This window comes from Porcisia hertigi, chromosome 31, assembly GCF_017918235.1.
Source record: "Porcisia hertigi strain C119 chromosome 31, whole genome shotgun sequence".
NCBI lineage: Eukaryota > Euglenozoa > Kinetoplastea > Trypanosomatida > Trypanosomatidae > Porcisia > Porcisia hertigi.
Window position 1 is genome coordinate 137,498 of NC_090590.1, and position 17,278 is coordinate 154,775.

The following is a 17,278-nucleotide window of genomic DNA, read 5'->3' on the forward strand; positions in this document are numbered from 1 at the left end:
AAGGCAGGAGAACGTTTTCGATAGCACAAGCACCTTCCATTCGAGAGAAACGGCAGAAGATAAGAAACAGCAGCACACACACACACACACACGCATGGCGTCCTCTCTCCTGAGACGGGGAGGGAAAGTCCGCACTGAACAACTCTTTGTTTTTTTGTCGTCTATGTGTTCCCCCTTTTTTCTGTTGTTATCACAACTTAAGCTGTCAGTCGGTCAGCGTGTGCATACGAAAGGCGTCACCGGTTCAGGGGGGGGGGGAGGGGGGATGAGGCACATGCACCTGTGTGGAAAGAGGATAGGCGCGCGAGTGTGCACTAGAGAAGTCGGTTGAGATGCGCACACAAAGATAGGGGAGAAGGGAGGAAGGGATGGAGGTGGAGGGGGGGGCACAAGAGAGGTGCCACCAAAACAAGAGAAAAGATTCATATATGAATCAGCGACGTGCACGCCAAAATTGTGCGCGCCATGGTCTTATTGAAGAAAAAGAAAAAAAAGAAAGAGGGGTGAGGGAGAGAAGAGGGGAAGGGAGGGGAAGGGAAGGGAGCGGCGCAGTCAAGTACACAATTAACCATTCGCCTGACTCGTGAGCACACGAGCATTGCAAGGTAGATGTGCACGTGTCGCTAAAAAAAAGGAAACCGCTTAGCGTGCCTATATCAGTCACCGCTTCCTCCCCGCTTCCCTTCCCTCTTCTCTCCCCCAGAGACTTCTCGACGGGGGGGGGGAGGGGGGAGAGCACAAAAGGTAACTCATCAACAGCGAGCTGTTCTCACTGAGATAAGGGTGCAAGGGGGAGGGGGTACTCCCAGCGGATGACTCCAGCCTCCCCACCACCACCGCTATATACTCTTCGTTTCGTTGCCACAGATGCGAGACCCCTCACACGTGATAACCCCTGCGTCTGTACACACTTGGTACGGTGCATTCACTTGCGACGTTCTCTCGAGCGAGAACGCTTTTCTGGGGTCTGTGAATACGCCGCAGCTGCGCTGCAGAGAAACGAATTGTACAGCCAAGTCCTCGCCATCACCGACAGCAGCGTCACTGACGATGGATAACACAAATTGCACCTCTGGCGCTGCGAGCATCGGAGAAACTTTCGAGGCGGATTGACTACCCGCCTCGACAGCGACGCCACACACTCCGCTGGGGTCAAGGAGCGGAACAATCAATACGGTGGCGTCCTTGTCGTTTGGGCTCGACGCAACAACAACCTTCATGGAGACATCCCGCGCCACAACGTAGGTTCTGCTGCCTGCCACGCATTCGATGTCGTCGCACGATTCACTGACCACCCTCGCCGACTGGTTGGCTTGCACGTGCACAACCGAGAGCGCCGTTCCTTGGAGCGGGATGGGACGAGAAGCGACGACGGTGCCGAAGCTGTCGAGAGTCTCACTAAACGTCTCCAGCGAGAGTGTGATGTACAATTCGACCTTTCGCCGCGCCTTAAGCTCCAGCGCTAGCCGTGGGTGACCCTCCACAAAGGCATTCTTGACCCGGTACCGGTGTCGGTTCCACATGGTGTAACACACGCCACCGCCGGCGAACGCCGCCAGCGCCTCCCCCCACTCCAGCCACATAGTACCTTTGCGCTCGTTTAGAGCGAGCGCCACGGGCGACAAGTCTACGCGAGCACCAGGGCTGACCGCCCGCGACTCCATATCTTGCAGGCCCCCCTCTCCGTTTGCACATGTCGCAGCGAACCCAATGGTGCTGAGGCTGGTGTCTGGGTGGTCATACCACGTCGTATACTTCCACTTCTTCTCGTAGTGACGACTGTTCTGCGTCTCCCACGTCCAGGGGTTCAGCAGACGAACCATGCGCAGATCCAGCTCCTCGTAGAAAGCGACGTCCTTCAAAAAGTAGATGTGCCCAGGGAGGAACTGCGGTACCGTACCCATCGCCGGCAGCATTCGAGATGAGCGCTTGCGGGACATGTTGACCGTCGGACTCGACTGCTCGTCGGTGGAAGGAGGAGAGAAGAGAAGAACCGTGGCGCCGGCACGCACGCTGCGGTCGAGGTAGCGGAAGAGCGCCCGCGACGCGTTGCCGTTAGGTTTCTGCGCCGCAGCCGCCCACATGGAATCGACAAAGCGCACTGGGAACCCGGTGAGGTCTCCAAGGGCCTCCATGGCGTCGACGAGGCACGTCGCCGCGTAGGAGCCAAGCGACTTGGCGTACGCCTTCTCCAGGAGCTGTACCCACAGCCGGCGCGGGTCCTCGGCGCAGCTCGCAAAGAGCGGCCCTTTCAACGACGCAGGCACATAGTCGTCGATTAAGTAGGTATGCCACCATCCATTGTGCAACAACGTTACCCGGTAACCGCCTTGTGCCCTCTCCATCTTGCCCACGTGCGCGCTGATGGGGTGGCGGAACATCCACCGCACGTGTGCTGGGAACTGCGCCACCGCCGCTATCGCAGCCACCAGTGTGTGGTTGCAGAGTTCTCCCTGCTTCACGAGGAAGCACGAGATCTCGCCGCGGAAGAGGCGTGTCTGCGTCAGCTCAGCGAGGTTGACATACTCTTCTGGGCGCCGCCACGTGAGTGCCGGAATGGCGACCACGTCGACGTGAGGGCGGTACAAACCCTCCGCACTGGGACGAAAGTCGAGGTCAGTGAAGGAGAGGCGATTCTTTGAACAACACTTCATATACGCCTGCTGGTCCGAGGCGCGGCTCCATTTGCCCAGCGCCGCGCGGACGGCATCGATACCGGCGTTGATCTTGCGCAACGACTGCGTCATCGACGGGGAGACGTAGTCGTGCGGTACCGGGACTCGCTTGACCAGAAAGTGTAGCTTTTGCGCGATTCCACTCATGAAAAAACTTGTTTCCTCAGGCAAGACAGCGATGGTGATCTCCGTCTCCCCGGTGTCCTCGATGGGGGCGAGCGTGGCACGTTCGTTGATCTTCTCGTCGCCGCGCAGACGGCACTGCACACGCACCACCATCACCTCTTGAAGGGTGTCGTTGTAGAAGTGGTACTCGCCTTTGACGGTCTTGATCTTGAACAACATGCCCTCTGCAAAAATCGATGTAACAACGCCAGAGACTCTCGGATAGCCGTAGCTGAAGCGGGCAAATGACACGTAAGGTGTGGGGAGGTAGTTGAAGTCATCAAACTCATCTGTGTCCGGATCGCCAGCGCCGTTGTTATGGCCACCAGCTCCATTGAACTGCTGCGAGAGGCGCTGTGCCTCCGTCGGTTCGCCCTTTACCCCCACCGGCAGCGCCTTCACGTCTGGCGAGTCCACGGGTTTAGGCACCGGCTCACCACGGGAGTGAGGGGCAAGCACAGCCCTGCGCCGTGCCGACCCGCGAGAACAGCCGTCAGCGAGGGTGGAGAAGCAATCCCGGAGCATCTCCTCCTTTCGTCCCAGAAGCTCACTGCACGCGGCTGTGACGCGGCGGTAGCGAGGGACCGCTTGTTGGTGCTCTTTGAGGTAATCATAGATGACGTGTAGCACCTCCGGGTCTGAGACGGAGCGTACAAAAGCCACTAATCTCTCTGTGGCGACTCGCTTGACTGGCGAACCGTTTCGGGTGTCGGTGTGGGGGTACTGTCGTGTCTCGGGGCGCTCTTCTGGCGAAGTCACGGCCGCTACGAGACGGGAGGTGGACTTGCTGAGGGGAACCTTTAGCTGACTCAACTCCAAGGGCTGCGCCGAGTGTAGTGAACGCCTTCGTGGAGGCGACACCGGTGCAGGATATTTCTCCTCCGTACTGGAGGCCACAGGAGCCACAGCATCACTCGCTTTTTCTGTTGTTGTTGATGACCCCAAACTACCTCGTCGGAGGCGCATCCCTTGCATAGGGTTTTTGGCCGATGACACCTGCTTTTCACTCGAAAGGGGCGTCTCAACGAATAGTGGCGGCATTACAGCGACGCCCCGAGACGTCACCTTTGGCCGCAAGTCCGGGTGACTCACGGCGTTTCTCTGGACATCCTGAGCTCCAAGCACAGTAGCCTTTGGCGCCTCGGAAAAACGCACGGATCGCTGACCACTCGGCACCCGTTGATGCCTGCGGGACTGGCATTCGGCTGGCTGCGTGTGCTCCCCCACGGTAACCGGAGGTGATGCTGGCAGGCTCTTTGCAACGGAGGGGGCGGGTGGTGGTGGTGGTGGTAGTGGCGGCGGCGGCGGCGGTGGTGGTGGTGGTGGTGGTGGTGGTAGTGGCGGCGGTGGTGGTGGTGGCACTGAAACGGTGGTGATGGCGGCGGCCTGCGCCCTCTTCTGAGCAGGAGAAGGGGCGTCTACACGGGTCGATGGCGAAACAACGGTCTGTGAAGTGGTACCCTGGTTTTTGTCCAACTTCGCGTCAAGCTGCCGCTGCGCTGCGACAGTCTTCACTAAATCGTTCCGCACAGCAGGCTCTAGCCCTTGCTCGCTATCCAACGGCGTGATGCGCCGCAGCGAAGCCACGTTCCTTCGTGGAGGAAGCGTGAGCGGCGAGGGCGCTGTCGCCCACCCCGCTTTCAGAGGGGTGCAATCAACCTTCGTCGGCACCTCCACGAAATGCGGGGGATCCTTGGTGGCGCCGGCAGGCGGGGGTAGCGCTCCTTTTCCCGCTGCACGGCTAATCAGGTGTGCGTGCGCCGATTCCCTTTTCACTTTTGCAGTCCCAGTTGGCAAGGCGCTGGCCCCTGTCACGACAGACTGAGGTCCTGTCGCGAGCGTCCATGGCGATGCGCTGTCTTCCCCTAAAGGGGTCAGATGCCCTGGAAACGCTGGCGAACTCAAAGACAAGACTTCCCTGGCACCAGGATCTGCGTTTGAGCTCACCTGTTGCCGGCTGCAGGCTTCGCGCAGCACCAGAACCTCTGCGGTGCAGTCATCCTGCAGCCACTTGGCAGCCTCCATCTCCCGCAGTCGGGTGCTGCGTGGCGACAGCTTCTGGTTCCTCCTTCCCCTAGAAGCCGTCACCGCTGTGGGGACGGACACCAGCTCTCTGCCACAACCCCTCAACCGTGAGGACAAGGTTCGGGTATCGCCGTGTTTTGGCGTGAAGTTCGTCGGCGCCGCGGGAAGACCGGCCATCGCAGCACTGCTCACCTCGACGAGGCTAACAGAACGACGGTTGCCGTGCAATCCAGGCCCTCGCGGACGACTCTGACGAGGGCTCAACATGCCAGGTTTGAGAGGCGTCACAACCGCCTCCGGTCGATGTATAGCGCTAGGCGTACCGAGAATATGACGCTGCGCAGCCGCGCCCATCCGTGACACGGAGTCGAGAAAGCTTGACTCCATTTCCGTGCGATGAGTGCGACACCTCTGAGAAAAGCAAAGACTCAAGGCCGTCAATGTTCACGGCCCAGTTCGTCCCTTGGAAATCCCTGGCTGGGTCGTTGCACGAGATCCTTGAGTCCTCTGATGATGTGGTCGCTACCGTCACAAGTATCCGTGGCATGATCCGCCACGGTGTGTGTGTGTGTGTAAATACCCTCCACCGCTGTAAACAAAAATGAAGAGAAATGCGGCGAAGCGTCTGCGGGGAGGGGGGAGGGAGGGAGGGAGGGAAGGAAGAAGAGAAGAAGGGAAGTCCCCCACCAGGACGCACGTTTCGAGTGGAAGCTACAACAACGAAAAAAAAAATGCAATCGGGCTCGAGGGTTGGATGGACACACGGCGAAGGGGGAGGGGGGAGACCCGTTGATAAAACAGAATCAACAACGAGGGCAACAGACAAGAGGAGGATCCACAGAACTCTGCTTGAGCGCACCCTTTGCAAAAGTACACGAAGAAGGAAAGAAGGGGAGGGGGGGGGGGAAGAGAGCAGGAGCGCCAAAGTGGGAAAAGAGGGGGATAATAGAAAAAAGGGGGAAAGGCGGAAAGAGGGGGAAGGAGGAGGGGGGCAGAGAGCGCGTGCGCTGTGACGGTGTGTGCAACAACGCGCCCCCCTTTGTTTGTGTGGCTAATACTACGGAGGACCTAGATATGCGAAAAGGAGGAGGCCAGTTGAAGGCAGACGTAAACACCGACAAAATCACAAAGATACGTGAGCACACACACACACACACCAGTATCACTTGTGCAAGCACCCCACCCCACCCCAATGGCAGATCACAGCGATCGACACACACACCAGAGAAAAAGAAACCAAACTGATGAGCCGAGGGGGAGAAGTAAAAAAAGGGGAGAAGTATAAAAGAGGAAAGAGATCAAAACATCAAAAGACGGTAGTTTGGGGGGAGGGGGAGGGGGATGGGGATGGGGATGGGAGAGGGGGAGTGGGATGGGAGACAACTATGACAAAAAAATTGCAATGGCGTAGGCGCACAGGTACGTATCCATATATATGTATACACAGGCAAATACACTCGTATATGTACACGGATACACAGGGAAAGCTAGTGAAGTGCCCTCTGCCCTCCCAGAGACTGACGAAGCAGTGGAAGAAAAAAAATTCGATAATATGGAGTTTGCGATATATTTGTGCACGGGGGTGGGTGCTGGTGCGGCTGGGTGAGTGGGCCTGCTGCGTCTCTCCCTGTGTGCATCGAGGAGACCAAATACGGGGGAGGGGGAGACAGGGGTAAAAAGAGAGCTTGCGATAAAATGCAGGGAACATCCAAGAGACAGCATTCCTTTCTCTGGGAGTGCTGATCCATTGGAGAGAGCTTGTACAGGAGGACACACAGATATAGTTTGCTTGGGGCGCACCACAGATTGCAGAATATGCACCGCAATAGTGATGGAGGTGGCGGCGGCGGCGGTGGCGGTGGCGAGGATGAAACGCGTGAGAAATGTGGCAGAGACGCCCCCCTGACGTTTGTTGCTGTTTTGTTCCCCCTTGCGGGGGGGGAGGGAGGCGATTAAGCCAAGACATGCAACCACACGATGAAGCCCATGAACGGCACCGATGTGGAAAAAGGGAATGGTGCGGTGAGGTGAGGCGGTCAAGGTGTGGGTTTGAGTTAATCTCAGGGAAAAGAGGAAGAGGAGGGGGGGGGCCGTCGGTTCAAGGGGCCACGAAAAAGTAGATTGATAGGACCAGGAAGCCTGCGTTATCACTCTCCCCAGCTCTTCATCCAACAAAGAGATCACACGAAATGTCAAGGTCGAAGGTGATGTAGCGGTGTTGTCAGTGCCCCCCTCCCCTCCTCCTCCTCCTCCTTCCTATCGGAGCTCAAAAGACCGAAAAAATAAAGACGAGTACTCAACTTTTTGCTGGATGGAATGTCCGTGTGGTGCCTGGAGCCCAGGGGGAGGGGGGGGACATACTCCCAGTGGTCAAGCGGCTGTGCGTGACCACTCTTCTGCGACTACCGCTAGGAGTCACTGAGGAATAAATAGTGAAGAACGTCAGAGCAATTGGTCCCGAGATCCAAAGACGAAGTCGGCTATCTCTTCCGTAGGTTGAGAGACACCGCGCCCCACCTCGGCAAGTCAGGACAATAATGCGTGCAACCCGATTTATATACGTATAAGTGCTTGTGATTGCATGCACCTACGCAGGCGGCACTCCTAGAGCCTTTGTCCTTGTAGGTGCAGACAAAACACGAGAAAAAAATAATAAAATAAGAAATGAGAGCGTGAGACTGACAAACGGCAGCACACGTCAGTGCACTTGCACAACATTTCTACACACACACACACACAAAGACAAAGAGAGAAGCACGAGTACCGCCGTGCGAAGAAGAACGATAGAAAAAAAAGGGGGGTGCTAGTGTGTGTGTGTGTGTGGAGTTGCCGGCATTCCCGCTACTGGTTGGTGCTATGGAACATTGCACCCGCTAAGCGCGAAAGTGACTGCCACACCGATACCGTCGTGCATGCACTGCTGTTTTGGTGAGCACCATTGGTAGTTCATGGGCATCGGACTTACCTCCATCGAGGACCCACGAAGGATCGGCTGCGCAGAATTCTGAACGAGAATCATTCCTGATTTCGCCGCCATGAAGCGCACGGTCGCCGTGCCGCTCTCCGGTGCCGCATGCGGGGGCCCGACAGACTGCGGCACTGCTCCAATTAGCTGGGTGGTCAAGGTGTAAGCTACCTCAGATGAAGTAGGATGCATGAGTGGCACCACATAGTAGGGGCCCTCAGAAGGGTCGAGGAGATGTCCGGTTGTTACGTCGCGCTCGTAGGCAAAATGGGGCCTTTCAGCGAGGTCAAATGCGTCAGGGCTCTCGCTGCTGCCACCCAAAAAGTGAGGGCTGTCACCGCGGCCCTTGGAATACAGCACGCAGCTCAGACCCTCCAGGCCTCGACTAGGACGGATCAGGAAGCTTTCGGCCCCGAGTGTCGGTGACAGGGGTTCCCTCTCGAGGTCTCCCTGCGTGACGGTCACCACGAGGCGCGCCTGTGCTGTCACTGTCACCTGCAGCACCACGGACGGCTGATGCTGTGCAAACTTACCGCGCACTTTCACAGCACCCCAACCGTTCGTCAGTGGGGCCACGCAGCCACCTTGGAAGTACTGCGGTAAGTCCTCCAGTGCCATCCACACCGTCTCCCCCTCTGTTTCTTCCATGGCAAACACGAGATCGCTCACCTCATCTACCCACGACTTGCCGGCATGGCGCCAAAGGTCAAGCCACGCTTCCGCCGGCTTCCTTTGTTCAGCGGTCTGGCGCAGACGCACGATGCATTGCCCGTTACTGAGGGTTTCGAGCCCCAGCACCACAGTGGCAACGGTCGGGTCGAGACCCACATCCCCGTACAGCATCTCCAGCCGATCGCGCTTTTCTTCGGTGCGGGCAGTATTGAGTAAAAAGGGTCGCAGCCAACACACCACGCTCGGCATTTCTCTGGTAAAATGCCGTAGCAGCCTCGTCATGGTGGCAAAGAAACGCGTTGCCTGCGCGGTAGAGTCCCGCAAGTCCTCGCGCGCTGGCCAGATCTCCCGGAGCATCATGCACGGCCCCCCGGTGAGTGCGGCAACGAAATACTCGAGAGGGGCATCCAGCATTGCAGCGTAGGAGCCCAGCGACTTTGCACATGCCTTCTCAAGAAGTGGCAGCCACAGCAAACGCAGATCATCAGCAGAGTGGCTGAACTCAGGGCAGCTGGCAGACGCAGGGAGGAACTCGTCCACAACCCACGGCTGCCACCAACCCCCTATGCAAAGAGAAACGTGATACGCCCCGACCGCACGCTCGCGCTTGCCTTGCTGTGCCCCTAGCGGATGAATGAAGAGACGGCGCAGCGCCTGCGGCCAGTGGCAAGCCAGTGCAACGGCAACGGAGAGAAGGCGGTGACCGGAGAGCAGGTGTCCCGCGCGCAGACCGTTCGGGTGAAGGACAGGGCCGCGAAATAGGCGTAGTTCACGACGGACGCTGTCGTCGTCGGGGAGGTAGCTCCCCGGCAAGCGCCAGTGTAGAGGTGCAACGTAGAGGCTGTCCTGGCAATCACGGTAGAGGGAGGCGTGGCTGGGAAGGAAGTCCAAATCGACAAATCGTACCTGCTTCGCCACGCAATGAGCGACGAGTTGAGTCGGCGATACGCGGCTGTGGTTTAGAAAAGCGGCATCCGAGTAAGAGGAGGTGAGAGCACTCAAGTGCTGTAGCGGCTCCGCGCACAGCACCTCATCCTCTTGGGCTGTCGCCACATGCCTCGGGAGCAGCGACGCCTTGCAGAGGTTCTTGAAGTCCACCACACAGCCCGTGAACAACACTTTCGTCTCTTCTGGACCCAACTGCATTGCGAGCTCCTGTTCCTCCCCTTTCCCTCTCACACTTGTAGAGGGTCCCGGCATCACAGTCGAGCCCGCTGCGAGGCGGTATCGCACCTCCACACTGTAGTATCGGGTGTCATTATAAAAGGCCCAGCCTCCCTCGTCTGTTAGGATTCGATACAGTATCCCCTCATCAATCACAGGGGACACGGTGCCCTTCAGAGAAGGCCCACCGTAACGGAACAGTGAAACATGGCGTCCCCACGTCGCAGGCACTGCAGCAACGTCAGTCCGAATAGTGGCCTCGTCAAAGTCGTCTGCGACCAGCGAATGGGGGCCGGAGGGCGCTGCCGCGTCCTCTGACGCCTGATGGGGAGCCAATGGCCAGGCTGCCTCGCGCAGCGCGGCATTTTTAGCGCGAAGTCTGTCGATCCGCTGCTCCAGCTCAGAGCGGCGCGCCGCCTGCACCCGGTCGCGTGCCAAACGTCTCTCTAGCCGCTTCAGTTTTTCGGGGTTCGCTGCAACAGCTTCCCTGAGGGACGCGACAGTCTCTGCATCCAGTTGAAACACCCGCAAGGGCACCGACATGGTCAGATGTAAAAAAGAGTTACTGGAAGGGGAGGCGCAGTACGCAAAGGAGAGATCCCACCACTCACCCCCGCGTGTCTCTTCCTGTTAATCGTATGCGGGTGCCTGCGTGTGCCTGCACGTACAACACGGGGGAACGGGGGGTTGTGCCTCCGATTCCGGCGCCTTTCCGGTCTTCCAAAAGCCAGCAAGAACCCAATTTCAATGAGAAAATCCGCCACTTAGTGTGTGTAGACAGCCGCTCTCCTTTCCTTTGCCCGCACAATGGAGAGAGAGGGAGAGAGGGAGAAAGGGAGGGAGAGAGGGAAAAAAAGGGGGGAGGAGCGATGCCAAAATAAAGTCGTGACGGAGAAGATGAAGGCCTTTAAAAGTTCGCATATGGGTTATCATCGATACGACGGACTGCGTAGATGTCATCGAGAAGCGTGCACTGGGGCGCCACATCACACGTGTGGTGCGCAGCGCGCCCGGCTCAGGTTCACACACACGCATGTGTACATGCCTGTGGAGATCTGCTGGCGAGGGTGCACAGTGTGGCCAGTCCCCTTAGACCCCCATTTCCCCTGTACGGAGGCGCACACGCAAAAAAAAAAGGATATCAGGTAGGCACAACTCACTTTGACGACGCAGGCGGCAAAGGCAACCAAAGAGCAGCGCCACAGGGGATCCCTGGGGTACCGTCTCAAACAGTATGACAGCGATACTTCAAGACTACCGGCTAGAGATCTCGCGTCCATTGATGAGAGCAAAGAAAACATGACTCTGTCTTCCTTTTGGATAGGACACCCCTCAATGTACCCCCCATAGCAGCGTCCCATGATAGAAGAACACCAGGAGGATCGAAACGAGTTACTGTTGGGACTCCTGGATCGCCATCCCTTTACCTGCGAGACACAAACCACAGGAAACAAATAGAGGGAGGTGCACAGGTCCAAGAGCGAGGCGTCGACATTTCACTGAATATGCGTAACCCATTCTTCACCACAGCACACACACACCCACACACACACCGGGGGTAGGAGGTAGTAGACGAGAAGAAGCGCATCAGGGTCAAACAACCTGAGAGGGTTGGCGGTGGTGAGGGCCGCCCACGTGACGAAAGTTTGTAGAGGTGACAGCGCCCCAACAAAGGCAGGGTTACCAGTGAGCTTCTGGAGGGGGGGACCACATTACACATCTGGTCACATGAGACTCGGCGATCGTCGGCGCACAAACGACTTGAGCTACAACTCGGCAATGGGAGAATACCGCCTCGCTGCAGTGAAGAGTGTCCGTCCCTGGAAAAGCGACGCGGCTCCGGGGATGGATAAACAGATAATGTGCAATGTAAAAAAAAGACAATTATATGATTTTGAAGGAGAAACGGAATGTGTGTGGGAGGGGGTGTGGGAGTGGAGAGGATGGCGAGACTCTACATGCACACACACACACAAAAAAAAAGAAAAAGTTCCAGGAGAGCACAACGGCCCCCACCCCCACCCCCCCATACACGCACACAGATACAGAGAGACACACACAACGATACACGTGCCCATGAGCGGGTGTGGTTTCTGAATTGGGTCAAAAGGAGCGCGGGCGCGATAGGCGGCACCAAAGTACAGCACCCACACGGCCCACCACACCACTCCCACCGGAAGCCCACAGTCTTCCGCCACTCTCCCAAGGCAGACACCACCCATCCACATGCCATCAAGCATCGCGATAAAAAAAAAGATAAAAACCATATAAAAATAAACATATGATGCAGAGATGAAGGCAATCGACCTTTTTTTTCAGAATGCGTCCACGCCATCACGCAAACACGTCAGCAGCCTAGCATAGGCAGTCGCCGCACATTCATCCGCTGCGGTGCCGCCGATCGCAGCCTGGTCGTCTAAGGCACGCTGCCAACGACCAACGCACCCAGTCGTGCGTACCACAGCCTCTGATCGTCCATCGTCGCCCCGGCTCCGGCGGGGCCATCGGAGGGGAGCGCGTCCCGACAGCTGGCCCACATGTGCCGCGGCAGGTGACACGCCAGTGTGAGTGCGTGGCTGCTGGGTCACTCCGCCCTCGCACCCATCCACAAGCCCACCACACGAGTGCCTCCGTCGAGCAGAGAAGCGGCCGCATGTTCGCCAAGTTGTGTCGCCGCCTCGCAGTGAGCCGGCGCATGCGTGATCACGACCACGAGTCTCACCGGCAAACCACCAGCCCACACCCGTCCGCTGAGACGGGTGCCCGAGAGAGGGAGCTGCACACTTCACACCCACTCGGGCGCGAGAGGGCCGAGGCAACTCTCACGGTGACGTGGACGGCGTCGTCAAGGGTTCAGTCGGCAAACGTCCCCCCCCACCACCACCAAAAAAAAAAACAAGCAAAAGAGAGGCACACACAAAAAAGGGAGCGAGCATTACTCCGCACAACTTGGCATATCGTTGCGGGCTAATGTATCTGTGATGTATGTATATGTGTGTGTGGAGGGGGGGGGGGGTTGGAGGGAGGGGGAGAAGGGGGAGGGGGAGAAGGGGGGAGGGGCATTACGTGGGCTCCACGTGTACAAAATTCGTGCATCCAGAAGAACAAATAATAAGGCAAAGAGGAAAAAACAGCTAAAAAAGGAGCAAAGGCGCAGGTTAGTGAAAATGTGAACGCAAAAAAAAAAAATAGAGTGGGCGGGAGGGGGGGAGGATAACGCAGCCCTTCGTACATGTACACCTCTACCCCCCCCCATTTAGCCAATACTGCTGCCGCACCCGATGTGCACACGTCCATCAGGCCCGCGAAGCTGGAACGAAACCGCCGATGCGCTCGTCAGCTGCTGGGTGGAGAAACTCCGTCGGTTGTGAAATACGGGCGAGCTGTCGGGGAGCCGCACCGCCCGCACACGCAGCTTGCCTGCCCTCGTGACTGGTGTTGAAGAAGCGATGCCCACCGTGAAGGCCCTGTTGTTCATGTTGCCCAACGAGCGGGGAACAAGATAGTAGGGATGTGCGGAGGGCTGCAAGGTAACACGGAGCGCCGTGTCACGGCCTAGAATGTAGTTCAGCATCTCTGCAGGGGTATCCGGATCGGTGGAGGAAACGTACCGAACACGCTGATCAGCTGGGAAATCAGCGCTGTCGTCCTCGTCCTTCTCATCATCGCCGCAATGGCTGCTGAGAGACAACATCAGCGGACGCAGCTCTCGGCTCGGATTGTCTGGGGGCATGCCACGATCATCTTCTTGGGACAAGATGCAGTACGCCTCCACCGGAGTGGTGTCACGCCCACAGTCGCCGACGCTCAACTCCAAGACAATAGAGGGCACCCCGTCATTGAAGAAGCCGCGCACACGGCAGTCGTGCGCCCAGTCCCAACGGCTGCAACACACACCACCACCCTCAAACATTCTCAGTGCCTCAGACCAGTCCAACCAAATACTCCCTGGCTTCTGCTTGTCAACACCGACCATCCCGCACAACTCCGCTAGAGACGAGTCCTGCTGCCACCGCGCGCTCTCGCCACACCACATCCCGCTGCTGCCGGGTTTCAAAGTGTGGCACTGAATTTGGAGGAGTCGAGAGCTTCCGTGCCGAACAACTTGCTGCACTGCGTACGACATGCCAAACACCATGCCCATCTGCGCGGCCTGAGCGTCAACCGGCCCTTCGTCAGGTAGGCTCAAGCACACGAGGTAGCCGCGTTGTTGTACCTTCTCCTCCAAGAAGGTGAAGAGCTGCTCAGACGCGAGACTGACTGCAGTGCTTTTGATTCCACGGGTGTCAGTGCTGCTCTGGGAAACCTCTGCCCACTCAACATCGAAGCGGAATGTTGGATAGCCGGTGATATCCTGCAGCGCATCGAGCGAGTCACCGAGTTGGATGGCAGCGTAGGAGCCGTGCAGCTTTGCGTATGCCTTTTCTAGTAGCGGGTACCAGAGCTTGCGCAGGTCGTGTGAGCAGCGACCGAGGTCCGGTCCCTTGAGTGACGCTGGCAAGTAGCTATCCAGGAGGGTAGACGTCCACCAGCCACCGTGGCTCAGCGTAACCCGGTACGCCCCAGCTGCGCGCTCACGTCTGCCGGCGTTCGCAGAGACGGGGTGTCGAAAAAGTTGAACGACACGCATGGGGTGATTAGCGAGTAAGCTAGCAGCACTGCACAGATACGTGTCACCACCCTCTCCTGGAGACGGGTCTGTCGGAAGTACCGCACCTGCAAACAGGCACGCCTCGGAGCTCTGTGTAGTCGGCAAGTACCCGTGGGGTCGCCGCCAGTGCATATCCCAAAGAAACACGGCATCGACACCGCTTCGGTACAGTGATGTCCTACCGGGCGGGAAGTCGGGGTCTACAAAGTGCGGCCCATCTGAAGATATCGAAGAGGCCGCCAATTCACTGTCTTGGCCCGTACAACACTGGAGCACATCCTCCGCGGTGAGCAGCGAGATACTAGACTTTCTGGACTGCTGGGCAAAGCGATTCAGCTGAGCCCGTGCCGACGCGGTGGATGCTGCAGTGTGGGGATTCACATAGTTTGAGTCCACTGGCACAGCGGCAGATTGGTTCCGGAACCCGTTCACTTTGCCCACGAGGAGCACCTCCGTCTCCTGCGGCCACACCGTCACCTCCGCCTCAAACTCGCCCGACGCCCGCTGGCGCACGGACCCATGCGGGCCGGCAGTGATGACGGAGGAGGCACCGACGATATACATCACCCGCATCACGTACTGCTGCGAGTCGTTGTAGAACACCCACGACCCATCGACAGTCGTACAGTGGTGGAGGATGCCATCCTTGAAAACTGGTGTATAGGAGCCGATAATGGCGGGATGCCCGTAGCGGTATGGGCGCGGTCTGTGAGCAGCGTCGTACAGAACGCCGTAGGGGCACACCTTCAAGGGATTGATGTGTGCCTCACCGAACTCGTCGTCAGCAACCAGGAAATACGAGGCGCTGCTGGTGGTGGTGGTGGTGGCGGTGGCGATTCCGGTTCCAGTCTCCGGAAGCAGACTCGAGTGTGCCAGCGCCAGCGGGCTGACGGCTGGCGTGATTGAAACCCCCCGAATCATCCCGGTCGCAACCGAAGCGCTGTGGAGTTGCTGCTGCTGCTCCTCCAACCGTGCGCACTCCTCCTCCAGCCCCTCTACGCTCTTCTCCTGCTGCTTGGAATACAACATATAGTGGCGAAGGAGATCGTACGTCTCCGCGTCGTTCACGTCACTTGTGAGGAAAGCAAAGTCGCCACTGTCATCGCTCGTGATCTCTGACTGCAACAGTTCTATCGTCTGCCCGTGACTGGTGCTGCCAGGATGTTGTGCATGGCGCGGGGTACCCCTGTCTGGGTCCTCCAAAACGGTGCGATGCCCGCTGTTTCTGTGAAAACTTTTGAATCCTGACGAAGTGACCGCCGCAGACGACGTGAAGGCCGCAGGAGAAAAAGGAGTCACCTCCCCTCGCGCAGGCTGGATCACGGTGGTCACAGCCCGCGTCTCACACGCTGTGTATGGGGAAACAGACGACGAGACCTCCTCAGCGTACGCCTCCAGCAGGTCATCTGTGATGGGGTCTTCGTCGCAGACAGGGCGAATTGAGTTGCCGTTCATCGGTGTATCTTGAAGCTCTGTGTGTGTGTGTGTGTGTGTATGATGTCCCTACTGATGGACAACGCCACACACTGTGGAGGGGGGAGTAAGCCAGATGCAAAATATGTAAAAAATAAGAAAATAATATTTAAAAATAAAACAGATCCGTGAAACCTGTCATGACAACATGGCGAGAATGTGCGCGACAGCCACAGAATAGGGGAGGGAGGCGTCTCCGAACAGCGCGGAGAAAAAAACACCCAAACGGAGGGCAGAGAAAAGGAATATCCGCCCAATCAAGTTTATTCCTGTGTGTTCGGGGGTAAGGGAGGGGGGGAGTGGAGGGGAGGGGGCGGCAAGAAAAAAAACAAAAAGATGTAGGTGTTCAGAAAATGCAGTAAGCGCCCAAAAAGAGAAGAAAACACAGGTGCCGGCAACGGGAGAAAGAGAGAGGGAGAGGAGAGGAGAGGAGGTGCATGTAGTAGAGCATTGACAGCGGCGCCGAGCAGGAGAGATAATAGCAAAGAGAATCATGTCCGATGAGGACACAAGTTTCTCCTCATGACAACTGTATGGGGAAAGGAGGGGGAGGGGGGCTGTTCAGTCACGTTACTTCAAGGGGAAGCAGAGACTCCCGCCCCCCCCCCTCCTCCTCCCATCCCCTCCAATACAACCAACGACTATTTGCGGAGGGAGGAAGGGAGAAGGGGGGGAAAGAGGGAGGGAGTGGATCTGCACTACACATACGTTGTTTAGAAAATAAAAAAACACCAAACAAGGGCACTAAACTATGCTGTAGTCACAGCGCAGAGTGACCCATGCAGTCCTCCACTCGCCATGACTTGAGACAGAGAGACAGAGAGACAGAGAGCTCATCTCTGCGTGGAGAGGGGAAAAAGGGGGGGAAACAGCTGCTAATCGATCTTCGCTCTACGCTTGAGCTTCCATTCACGGGGCTACAGGGGGGGGGGGGGGGGAGACACACAAAAGAGAAAAAAACGTATCCAGATAAAAAGATGTACAGCGCCTCACCGTATCCACATAACCACCACTAACCCACTTGCGCTCCTAAAGAAAGAGCATCGGGAAAAAAGGGGGAGCCAAAGGGGGGGAGGGGGGAGTGAAGGGGGGAGTGAAGCGAAACAGTGGCCAATAAAACTGGGCGTCAGTCCATCCATCCATGGCACGCGAATGGGCCATCGAGTGTTGCAAGTGCACACAGAGAGATGCTCTGCCCTCCACACACACACACACACACACACGCAGACATATCGAGTGAGCTGATTTTGCTCCCCTCCCTTGCGCTCGTTGCCTCCCGCGATCAGCCCATCCTCCTGGTCAGACCTACACCCGACCACCCCACCCCGCGAAAAGAAAATTTTCCTGCATATACACGACCACTCACGCTCTCCCAACAACTGTGCTCGCCACCACTGCAGTAGACATCGAAGACAACAAGCGAAGCATATGAGACCAGGAAAAAAAAAACAGGCAAACGTCAAGCAACCACTAAAACAACGCAGAAAA

General features: G+C 57.5%; 3 protein-coding genes across 3 annotated transcripts; all 3 read right to left on the minus strand.

Moving 5' to 3' along the window:
• Positions 1-839: 839 nt before the first annotated feature.
• On the minus strand, positions 840-5,252 carry JKF63_03781 (uncharacterized protein; the record flags this gene model as incomplete). Its single annotated transcript, XM_067899779.1, has 2 exons — positions 840-4,115; positions 4,203-5,252. The coding sequence occupies 2 exons, from the start codon at positions 5,250-5,252 to the stop codon at positions 840-842; spliced, it is 4,326 nt and encodes a 1,441-aa protein (XP_067754985.1).
• Positions 5,253-7,719: 2,467 nt separating this feature from the next.
• Positions 7,720-10,209, minus strand: JKF63_03782 (uncharacterized protein; the record flags this gene model as incomplete). The annotated part of the gene is made up of 1 exon (XM_067899780.1): positions 7,720-10,209. One exon carries the CDS (start codon positions 10,207-10,209, stop codon positions 7,720-7,722), a length of 2,490 nt encoding a protein of 829 aa, XP_067754986.1.
• Positions 10,210-12,922: 2,713 nt separating this feature from the next.
• On the minus strand, positions 12,923-15,772 carry JKF63_03783 (uncharacterized protein; the record flags this gene model as incomplete). The annotated part of the gene is made up of 1 exon (XM_067899781.1): positions 12,923-15,772. The coding sequence occupies one exon, from the start codon at positions 15,770-15,772 to the stop codon at positions 12,923-12,925; it is 2,850 nt and encodes a 949-aa protein (XP_067754987.1).
• Between the last annotated feature and the right edge of the window lie 1,506 nt (positions 15,773-17,278).